The 12,329-nt window shown below is 39.2% G+C and overlaps 1 protein-coding gene across 6 annotated transcripts in view; it reads right to left on the bottom strand.

Moving 5' to 3' along the window:
• The window catches only part of LOC126481700 (carnitine O-palmitoyltransferase 1, liver isoform), a 259,041-nt gene that overhangs the window by 67,657 nt on the left and 179,055 nt on the right, over positions 1–12,329 (bottom strand). For all 6 annotated transcript variants that reach the window (XM_050105668.1, XM_050105691.1, XM_050105652.1 and 3 more), the window contains 2 exons: positions 2,621–2,915; positions 2,166–2,287 (listed from right to left, as the gene is read on the bottom strand). In XM_050105668.1, the coding sequence (XP_049961625.1) occupies positions 2,166–2,287; positions 2,621–2,915 (417 nt within the window). The remainder of the gene's footprint in view (positions 1–2,165; positions 2,288–2,620; positions 2,916–12,329) is intronic.

The following is a 12,329-nucleotide window of genomic DNA, read 5'->3' as shown; positions in this document are numbered from 1 at the left end:
AGACTGGGTGTGAAGGTGAAATGACTGCTGTGTGTTGCTGGAATGGGTACAGGGAGGGGGTTGGATGGGTGAGTACAGTGACTAACGAAGGTTGAGGCCAGGAGGGTTACGGGAATGTAGCATATATTGCAGGGAAAGTTCCCACCTGCACAATTCAGAAAAGCTGGTGTTGGTGGGAAGGATACATATGGCAAAGGCTGTGAATCAGTCACTGAGATGAGGGATATCATGTTTGGCAGCGTGTTCAGCAACAGGGTGGTCCACTTGTTTTTTGACCACAGTTTGTCGGTGACCATTGATGTGAACAGACAGCTTGTTGTCATGCCTACATACAATGCAACACAACTTAGCTTGTAAATCACATGACTGGTTTCATGTGTAGCCCTGCCTTTGATGGGATAGTTCGACAAAAACAAGGTTTCTACAGTTGTTCAACGGATGTTTAGAACCAAGTACAGTAAGAAGCCACCAACAAGGAAGGCCATTTACCACTGGCACAACAAATTTGTTACGGTGGGTTGCTTGTGCCTGGCAAAGAGAAGCAGACGTCCCAGTGCGAGTGAAGTGAATGTGGAATGTGTACGAGAGACATTCATAAGGAGTCCAAAGAAATCGATGCGTCGTACATCCCGTGAAATCGAAATGGCTCCAATGACAGTGTGGAAAGTCCTGCAACAGAAGGTGCCTGTGAAACCATTCAAATTGGAGTTAGTGCAGAAGCTCAATGATGACGACAAAGGCAAGCATTTTGAGTTTTGTTGGCAGTTGCAACAATTGAATGAGGATTAGGATAGAATTGTTGATTGCTTAATTTTTAGTGACAAAGCCACTTTTCACAATAATGGGAAAGTGTACAGGCATAATTGTTGAATCTGGGGTACAAAGCATCCACAAGAATGCATTGAATTTGAGCATGATTCCCCAAAGGTAAATGTTTTTTTGAGCCTTGTCATGTCAAAAACTGTACAGGCCACTCTTCTTTACCGAGAGCACTGTACTGAATATTCCTACTTGGACATGTTGCAGCAATGGCTGATGCCTCAAACGCAATCGGACTCTCCATTCATCTTTTGGCATGATGGGGCTCCACCCCTTTTTCATCGTGAAGTTCATAGGTATCTGAACATGGAGCTGCCACATCATTGGATCGGCCGTGCTACAGAAGGGGACAGCTGTTTCATGAAATGGCCCCCCCAATCACCAGAACTCAGTCCATGTGTGTTTTTTCCATGGGGACACATTAAAGATCTGGTGTATGTACCGCCTCTACCATGTGATGTAGCAGAGCTCCGGGACAGAATATGGGAAGTGACTGCCACAGTTGACAATGCCATGCTGGAATGGGTAGGCAAGAATTCGATTACCGTATTGACGTCTGCTGGGTCACTCATGGTTCACACATCAAATGTTTGTAAAAAAAGCTTTCAGAGTTTCTCTTCAAAATGCAATATGTATGACATCTGTACAATGTTTAGTTCTTGTGCAATAAAGAATTGAAAGTGTTCCCGGACTTTATGTACACCCTGTATTTCACACAGTTATGACCAAATTTAAAAATTTAAAATGCTGTTGTAATATACTCATTAACAGCAATAACCTTATGTTAAAGGTTTAACACAAGAACTTAAATAACAAGGCAGTGTAACTCACGACATGCAAGGTACCTAGACTATATCCATCCAGCATATGAGAATGAGAGCACTTAGCAACTTCCAACAAAATTTACACTTAATTTCAAACCTTCATGAAACTTTTTCTTGCTGATTACCAGCACCCCCCCTCCCCCCCCCCCCCCCCACAAAACGATGAAAGAAAAGACATTCATTACTTACTACATTTTCACTGTTCATCCACTAAAAATGCAGCAGCAGGCTTGAGATTTTAAAGTATTACTTCTTTCCTACTAACTTTTTCTGAAACACTTTTTGCCGGCAGTATCTACACTGAATGTATCTTCAAAATAGTATCACTTTATGCCACATAGTTCGGGAGGTATAGATGGAAGCTTGGTTCTTGAACAAATCGGGTGGGTTGAAAGGGAGAGGGGAGCTTGTTATTGGTAAGAACTAATGTGAAGCAGTTAACTTCATAACTTGACTATAGTTCATCTCATTTTTCAATGACATTCATTTAATAGTATGTACTGAATGTAAACAATGTCTTACCATGATTTAAGCACCAGGTATCTCTGTAACTTTTTTGCAATGCCTTTCTCAAATTCAGCAACAAGCTTTTCCATTCTAGAGTAACGTTCATCATCACACAGTGGCCGAATGCTGCGAAGGTACTGAAATTTTGAAAGAAACATGTAACATTCAGAAGAACTATAAAAATTAAAATAATATGGAGTACCATAATACATTATGAACAATGCTTAGTGAGTTTTACCAGAAAATCACATTGGGTCTAATGGTGCAAAATGTATGCTACAACATGTTGTACTGTTAATGAGAAACATATTCAGGTTAGAGAAATGAGAATAAGTATCAGAAGCTGACAACATGTATATACTTTCCAGTCGTGTCTTCAGATGGATTCTCGGATTCTAAAAATGGTAGTGAATTTTTACATGTTTCTGTCTTTACACATTCAAAGCAAATATGAGCAACTGTTTACTCACCCTGCACATTGTGTCATGTACGGTGGGTAAGGGTAGACGAGGCAGTGAGCCCTGGAAGCTGTATAGCATAGGTCGTCCACCAGAGGACAAAACCTTAACTGCCACCATCCACAATTTTGTTGAATAGGAAATTCTGCTACCACGGCCACGTTGTTCAAACATCCATCCCTTGTACATGAGCAACATCTTCAGTGAATATCTTACAGTGAAGATAATGCTAAGCCACGATCCCATGCCAAGTAAGGCACATCCGGCTACCTCCCAGGCAACTGTTGGCCTCGGTCCATGGTGATACCTACACATTTTTAGCTATCAGATTGAACAATATCAAAAATCAATTTATTCCAAAATTTTATATTTAGTTCTTATTCAACACAAGAAATAAGTTATTACAGGCGCTGAGCACTTATTTCTTTAATTTTTATTTTTTTGAGGGTTACTGACAATAAAACTTGTTGAACAAGGAATATGGAGACAATATGTGAATCTTGAATATCTGTCACTAACAACAGCTCATACAATTGATTTGTAATATTTTCCTTACATAGTGTGCAAACCATGTCTCCAGCCTAGATACAAAATAATTTGTTTCATTCATGGCACAAAGTTTCTCATAGAGGATGCATGTGATACAAATTATGACTGGGATGTTGGTTATTAGCATTAGCTTAAACATATCTCGAGGGATTGATGTAAATGCATTTGTCAAAAAGGGTTACTTATGAGAAAAATACTGAAATCTAAAACAAAAGTCATTACCTGTGGCAATTTTAACATATAGATGGCAACATTGATAAGCCACTTAAAAGAACATTTTTAACATGTTAAGATAATTGAACTTACATTATGTGAACTGCAGATCACATTGAATGACACTTGCTTGGTTAATATTACAGCTGATTTTTCAAACGGTATGTATGTCAGCTGCTGCTGGACTTCTTGCACATTGTGAACCACTGCTTTTAACACTGGTCAAATTTAGACACATCAATCAATGAATCACCAGCAAGCCAAATGTTACTTAGATAAGAAGCCAGAAAGATGAATGTATTAATTTACTTACTGATAGGTCATGTGACATCAGATGAGACTCTGTGTACAAAACACTGAGTGGGAAAGAGACTGTTTGAACAGTTTTCAAAAATTTTCTTTAAAAAGCTCACTTATTTAGGGACTTCCTGTTCAAAATCAGCAAAAAGTAACCCTAAAGATAAATAAAAAATCAAAGGTAAAAACTGTATGTACATGAGCTGGGCCACATTAGGAAGGAGATACTAAGACTGTACAGAAGGTAGGAAAATTTTTGTCCAACTGAATGACACTACTTACAGACATTACATAAGAAAACTGGTCTTGGCCAAAAAACATGCTTTTGAATACTAGATAAAAGTTGCTCCCACAAATTCAAGGCAGTATGGGCTATTATAAAACAAGAAAAACAGAACCAAGCAAAATGACACATGTGCATTACACATGCTTGGCACTAAGGCCACTTAGGAGGGGTGCTTTCCACCAGAAAGATGTCACTCCCATGGTTATTATAAATATTGTGTCAAAGTTCCATGAATATGGACTGTTATTGTTAATCAAATCACATAATTTAAAAAAAAGTACATCTTACCAAGATAACGAGATATGGATGGGGTGATAGGCGAACGAAGACTGTCATCGATTACCTTCTGGTGGAAAAGAAAAATCGGAGACAGTTGATGGATGTAACTGGACTGCCAGAAGAGGCTTTTGATGGAGACCATCGAGTAGTGGTGACAAAGATGAGATCCGATGAATTGAAAGACATAAAGGAAGAAAGGGAAAGGAAAATAAAAGTGTAGAAACTAAAGGATGGCATGGTACAAGAAGAGTTTAAGGAGTTACTTAAGAGTAAAATTCCTAACATTGAGTATGACAATGTGGAAGAGGAATGGGGTAAGTTCAAAGAAGCATTTGTAAGCTCTGCTGAGAAGACCTGTGGCAGAGTGTCTGGAAGGGTAAAGGAAAAGGAGACATCATGGTGGAATGAGAGGGTGAAGGAGGCAGTGAAAGAAAAGAAGAAAGCCTGGTATGCATGGAACAGAGACTGACCAGCTGAAAGTAAAAGGAAATATCAGGATAGTAAAAATAAGTCTAAGAAAATGGTAGTAAAAGAAAAGAGGAAAAGCTGGGAGAAATTCACTCGGGAGTTGGGAAAAGATGTTACTAATGGTAAGAGGGGGATATATGGAATTATAAAGAATATGAGGAAGGATAAAACATACACATAGCTAGTGAAAGGGGAAAGCAGAGAGCTATTAATGCTACCAAAGGAGATAAGGAAAAGATGGAAAGAGTACTTTGATAAATTACTGAATGTGAAGATTGGCAATGGAAAGGGAATAGCAGGGGGGCAGGGGTCTGGAAGAGGAGGAGGATATAATGATGTTAGAAGTGGAACTAGCTCTGAGAAAAATGATAACAGGAAAGGCACCTGGGATAGATGAAATTACTGTGGAGATGATAAAGGCAGCTGGATCAGTTGGGCTACAGTGGCTATGTAGACTAACAAGATGCATTTGGACCCAAAAATGTGTACCTGAAGAATGGGGAAAGGGAATAATAATCCCAGTTTCCAAGAAGGGTGACGGGAAAGTATGTGACAACTATCGAGGCATCACACTCATATCCCAAGTAGCAAAAATAATGGCGAGGATACTGGAAAGAAGAGTGAGAGAAAAAGTGGAAGGGAAGTTAGAAGAGGAGCAGTATGGCTTTCATCATGGTAAATCAACAGTGAACCCAATCTTTAGTATGAGACAGTTGATGGAAAGACATTGGGAGTATGGGAAGGGTGATGACATTTCTCAACCTAGTGAAAGCATATGACAGTGTTACCAAGGAAAAGGTATGGGCAACCTTGAAGAGAAGGAGAGTTGGAAAGCAAACACTTGAAGTCATCCAGGCAATGTATCAAAAAAAAACTCTAGTTGTGTGAGACACCAGTTGGAAGAACTGGATGGTTTAAGAATGTTACGGGACTAAGACAAGGAAGTGCGATACCACCACTACTATTTATAATGGTGATGGATGAAATAGTCAAAGAGATGAAAGAAGCCCATTGAGGAAGTGAGATGAAGCTGTTACTATTTGCTGATGATATTGTGGTGTGGGGAACAAGCAGTAAGGAGATACAAAAACAAATAGACATCCTAAATGATAAGGTCGAGAAATATGGAATGAAATTTAGCGTGGAGAAAAGCAAGACCATAGTGGTAACCAAAGGGGATAAAGAGGGCAAGCGACAAATTCATATTAAGGGACGGGATATTGAAATAGTGGACAACTTTAAATATTTGGGAAGTGTATTACTGGGGAATGCTCATTTGGAGACAGAAATTAGCAAAAGAATACAACAGAGTAGTACATTTTACCAGTGTGTGAGGGGCTTGGTGCGGGGAAGGGAAGTTCCAATGAGGTGCAAGCTGGTGCTATGCAAGACTTACATCACACCCACACTAATTTATGGCTCAGAGACTTGGACTATGACTAGAAGAAAGGAGAGTAGGATACAATCCAGTGAAATGAAGTTTCTGAGAAGTATGCTAGGAACATGAGGAGAGACAGAGTGAAAAATGAAGATGTTAGGGAGGAAATTGGAGTGGAGAAGTTGACAGAGAAAATTAAAAGAATAGATTAAAATGGTTTGGGCATAGGAGGAGGATGGGAGATGGAAGAATACCAAGAAGAATCATGAAGTTCAAGATTAAGGGCAAGAGGCCAAGAGGAAGACTGAGAACAAGATGGATTGATACAATAAAGATGAGCTTAAGGAGGAGAAACCTGCTACAGAACCAAATTGTGGAAGAAGAATGGTGGAAAGACTGAGTAAAGTGGCGAAGTACCATTGATACCCCAACCAGATGTTGGATAGAGGGGAAAGGAAGATGATGATGATGATGATGATGATGATATCTTACCTATCAAACACTTATTTTCAATAACTGAAACATTAAAATCTGGAGTTTTCCCTGATCCACTGAGCTCTGCTGAAATTTTATCAATCTTCAAAAGTGAGATAAGCATATGCCCCAGAATTACCAATCACTTTTTATCGTTACTGTTTTCTCCAAAGATTTCAAGCTTCTTACAGAAAACCAGCTGAGCAACAATTCTGAAAAGCATGATTTGTTTGCTAGTAGATAGTTTGGACTGCAACACTGTAAAAATACTGCTTCTGCTGTCACTGAAATTGTTAACCAGTCTTAACTGAATTTGAAAATGGCTACCTAGTTTCTGATACTTTGTAATTTTACATGTAGGGGCCCCTAGGGTTTTTGAAACCATCTATATAGTGATGTAAGTTACGGTTCCATGTATCACACATTGTAACCATTCACCCTGGTGGACCTTTGTTTCTGATAAATCAACAACAAAATTCGTTTTTTCATGTGATGCTCTAGAGCTTCAAAAACATAATTACTGTACAGACTGGTGGCATGGTGTAATGGTTAAGGTACATTCATGATGTGCAGAAGGCTTTGGGTTTGATTTTAGTCAGGTACTCTGAAATTTTTATTTTTAAATCTTTATCGAAGATTTTATCATTATTTTTCATTAATCCGTTTAACTGTAGCTCCTTTCATTTTAATCCTTTGTAAAGTCACTTTAATCATAGTCTTAACTTTTTGATTTGCCCTCATTTTCATTTCCTTTCACTTTTTTTTCCCATTTGGAATGTATTTGCATGTGAATTTAATCATTGTTATTTCTCTTTCACAATATTCAAACATGCTGATCTACTGCTTAAAAGCAAAATGTGAAATAACCTATTTGTATTGACAGTGCAAAGGTGTCAAAAATGTATTTTTCATTACAAGATGTACATCTTCCTGGGATTGTAATCAACATGCAAACACTTAAAACATAAATTCTTGTTCCACTATGGACAAAATAAGGCAATTTAAGATTTAAATGAAAGAAGAGATTATCAGTACAATAAATTCAAGAAAAAATGACGAATAAAATTGGTGAATGCAATAACATGAGTGGAAATATAAGATGATACAATGGAAAACAATTAAATTGCAGGTAATACATAATAATAATTAAGATCACTTGAACAAAGATTCCAGATAAAAGATGAATTAAAGGAATAAAAATGAGAGCAAATCAGAAAGTTAAAGCTATGATTAAAATGATTTGATAAAGAATTAGAACAAAAAGAATTACATTTAAACTAACTAATTCAATGAAAATAATGAGCAAAGTCATTTCAATATAGATTAAAAAATAAAAAATTTCATGAAACCTGAGGAGATTTGAACCTACAACCCATTGCGTATTAGGAATGTACCTTAAGCATTGTGCTACACCACTAGTTTTTGTAGTACTCATATTTTTGAAGCTCTAGAGCAACATGTGAAATAATTAAATTTTTTCTATCAATTACTTGTGAATGAGGGCTCAGCAGGGTTAAGTTGTGCAGGGTGCTATATCTGGGACCCTAAAGATGAAAATGTCAATCAATAAATTGTTGGCTTTCCCATTGATTCCAAATTAAACTGGGAGGAAGATATGCCTGCAATAAAATACATTTTGTGTTCTGTCTGAAGTGGAAACTGACACATGCAGTCACTAATGAGTACTCAAAGTGGCACAATTTGGTCTTTTTCAGTCATACATCTCCTAAGGTGTATTGATATGGTGACAGTCTTATTATATATCAGAATAATAAAGAAAGTGAATTCCAAAAAACACTGACGATGCCTTTTTTATCACGTTGAAGATACCAACTTCCGTAAATTTTCATTCCTATACAGCATTAACTTATGTTAAAAGCAACTTAAGTACGTTTGAGACCTGAAAGAACAGACACCATCACAGCACTAGAGCAAACTGGAGTTCAATATACTGAAACATGGACTGACAAAGTCTGGAAACACCTAAACTCTTTTTGCTTCTTGTTGTATTTTTAAATTAAGAGTTATGATTAGTTATTGAAACACCCATTCTGCAAGATAACAGAACTATTTGAAATAAACACTACTGACATTAGTATTTAAGAATACTGACAAGGAAGTGGAATTATATTTTAGAAACTTTTCTGTAAAAATTGTTATCTATGTCTACACTCTGCTCGCCATCTTATGGTGTGTCATGGATGGTACTTTGTGTATTAGTGCCACTTCCCCTCTTTTCTGTTCCAGGGGTCACAAATGGTATATGTGATGAGCAGTTCTTGGTTACCTCCATGTAAACTGGAAAGTCTGTAATTTTACCTACTTGGTCTTTCTGCAGGATATTTGCACTAGGAAGCAATATATTGATTGACCCTCTAAAGAACATACGATCTCAGAATATTAACAGCAAACTACACCATGATGCATAATGCCTCTTTGCGGTTCACGTTGGAGATAGCTGAGCAGCTGTGTTACACTTTCATAGCTATTAAATGAAACTCTGACAAAACACACTGCTCTCCTTTGGATCTTCTTATTTCCTCTATCAATCCTATCTGGTACAGATACCAAACTGATGTGTATGTTACCCCTCCAAGTGATTCTCCTGCAATGGTGTAATCACACACTTATTAAGTCTTTCTGAATATTTATGCGTGAAACATTACATTTGTTTATATTGAGAGTAAACTACAAATTCCTGCATCAAGTGGCAATATTTTGCAGGTCTTCCTTAATTTCACTAAAATTTTCTAGTGTTTCTACTTCTTTGCACAAAGCATCATCCTCAAAAAATTGAAGAAACTGCAAAAAGGTGGGAATTTGAGGAGATGGGACCTGGATAAACTGAAAGAACCAGAGGTTGTAGACAGCTTCAGGGAGAGCATTACGGAACGACTGACAAGAATGAGGGAAAGAAATGCAGTAGAAGAAGAATGGGTAGCTTTGAGAGATGAAATAGTGAAGGTAGCAGAGCATCAAGTAGGTAAAAAGACGAGGGCTAATAGAAATCCTTGGGTAACAGAAGAGATATTGAGTTTAATTGATGAAATGAGAAAATGCAAAAATGCAGTAAATGAAGCAGGTGAAAAGGAATACAAACGTCTCAATAATGAGATTGACAGGAAGTGCAAAATGGCTAAGCAGGGATGGCTAGTGGACAAATGTAAGGATGTAGAGGTGCATATCACTAGGGGTAAGATAGATATTGCCTACAGGACCTTTGGAGAAAAGAGAGCCACTTGCATGAATATCAAGAGCTCAGATGGAAACCCAGTTCTAAGCAAAGAAGGGAAAGCAGAAAGGTCGAAGGAGTGTATAGAGGGTCTATACAAGGGTGATGTTCTAGAGGACAATATTATAGAAATGGAAGAGAATGTAGATGATGATGAAATAGGAGATATGATACTGCGTGAAGAGTTTGACAGAGCACTGAAAGACCAAAGTCGAAACAAGGCCCCGGGAGTAGACAACATTCCATTAGAGCTACTGAAAGCCTGAGAGCCAGGCCTAGAAAACTCTACCATGTAGTGAGCAAGATGTATGAGACAGGCGAAATACCCTCAGACTTCAGGAAGAATATAATAATTCCAATCCCAAAGAAAGCAGGTTTTGACAGATGTGAAAATTAACGAACTATCAGTTTAATAAGCCACAGCTGCAAAATACTAACACGAATTCTTTACAGACGAATGGAAAAACTGGTAGAAGCCGATCTCGGGGAAGACCAGTTTGGATTCCGTACAAATGTTGGGACACGTGAGGCAATACTGACCCTATGATTTACCTTAGAAAATAGATTAAGGAAAGACAAACCTACATTTCTAGCATTTGTAGACTTAGAGAAAGCTTTTGACAATGTTGACTGGAATACTCTCTTCAAAATCCTGAAAGTGGCAGGGGTAAAACACAGGGAGCGAAAGGCTATTTACAATTTGTACAGACAGCAGATGGCAGTTACAAGAGTCGAGAGGCATGAAAGGGAAGCACTGGTTGGGAAGGGAGTGAGACAGGGTTGTAGCCCATCCCCGATGTTATCCAATCTGTATATTGAACAAGCAATAAAGGAAACAAAAGAAAATTTTGGAGTGGGAATTAAAATCCATGGAGAAGAAATAAAAACGTTGGGGTTTGCCGATGATATTGTAATTGTCAGAGACAGCAAAGGACCTGGAAGAGCAATTGAACGGAATGGACAGTGTCTTGAAAGGAGGACACAATATGAACATCAATAAAACAAAACGAGGATAATGGAATGTAGTCGAATGAAGTCAGGTGACGCTGAGGTAATTATAAGGGGCATTCAAAAAGAAACGAGCCAGAGTCTGGAATGCGCAAACCGGTGACAGGAGGGTAATATCATGGGTGTGTAACACAGTATGGTTCCGACCAGAGTGTGGAAGTTCACAGCCCGTCGCTAGAGTCACACGCGTGCACGTCATGTGACTATACAGAGCTACTAGGAGCATGCATCATTCGTCCAACGCTGCCAGTCGCATTGCAGACAATGACATGGAGGTGTCAAAATAAAAGCAAAGAGTTTTTGTTCGTTTTCTGACAGCGGAAGGAGTAGGAGGAATGGACATTCATCGACGAATGTCACAAGTGTTTGGCAAACACTGCATGTTCTTTGCAAACGTCAAGGTGTGCCACAAGCGCTTCAGGGAAGGACGGGTGTAGTTAGCACGGTCTGGAGCACCACACTGCATTACCGCTGACATCTTCCAGTTGGTGGATGCACTCATTACCCAGGACCGCCGAGTGACAGTGAAAGCCATAGCCGCCGTGGACGGATTGAGCGTCAGAAATGTTCACACCATCATGAATGAACGACTGCACAATCGCAAAGTGTGTGCCCCATTGGGTGCCCCACAGTCCTCAACCACATCAGGAAGCATGTCGAATGGCCCACTGCCTTGCTCATCTGCAGTGCTATGCTCGGGAAGGGAATGCGTTCCTTGCGCAAGTGGTGGCTGGAGATGAGTCATGGTGTCCTCACTTCGAACCAGAACCAAAACGTCTTCAGTGAAAGTATCCAGGATAACCACCACCACAGAAAACAAAGGCAATCCTCATGAGGGCAGGAAAGGTTGTGCCAACGTTCTTCTTTGACCAAGATGGCCCCCTTCTGATTCACTTCCTGCAGCACGGGACAACAATGAATGCCCAGCGTTACTCACAAACCTTGACCACACTTCGCCAAGCGATCAAATCAAAACGACCAGGCAATCCCACCCGTGGGGTCATTCTGCTCCACGACAATGCAAAGCCTCATATGGCCAACACAGACGCGACACTCCTGCAGAAATTCAAATGGGAGGCTCACAACCACCTTCCATGCAGTCCGGACCCCTCCCCCTGTGATTACGCCATTATTGTTCCCCTTAAAAAGGCTCTGAGGAACAAATCATTCACCTCAGACGACGACGTCCAGCTGTACATCCGGAACTGGCTAAAACCCCAGGAATTTTATGAGACAGCCATTCATCGCCTTGTGCCACAGTCTCAACAGCAAGGGTCAATATTTCTAACATACAGGTACAGGTTTCTGTAACTATACCTCTGGCTCGTTTCTTTTTGAAAGGCCATTATAGATTAGGAAATGAGACACTTAAAGTAGTAGATGAGTTTGGGAAGCAAAATAACTGATGATGGTCAAAGTAGAGAGTATACAAAATTGTAGACTGGTTACGGCAAGGAAAGGGTTCCTGAAGAAGAGAAATTTGTTAACATCGAGTATAGATTTAAACGTCAGGAAGTCTTTTCTGAAAGTATTTGTA

The sequence above is a fragment of the Schistocerca serialis genome, chromosome 1 (genome assembly GCF_023864345.2).
Source record: "Schistocerca serialis cubense isolate TAMUIC-IGC-003099 chromosome 1, iqSchSeri2.2, whole genome shotgun sequence".
Lineage (NCBI taxonomy): Eukaryota > Metazoa > Arthropoda > Insecta > Orthoptera > Acrididae > Schistocerca > Schistocerca serialis.
The sequence above is the reverse complement of the archived record's forward strand: the minus strand, read 5'-3'. Positions and strand labels throughout refer to the sequence as shown.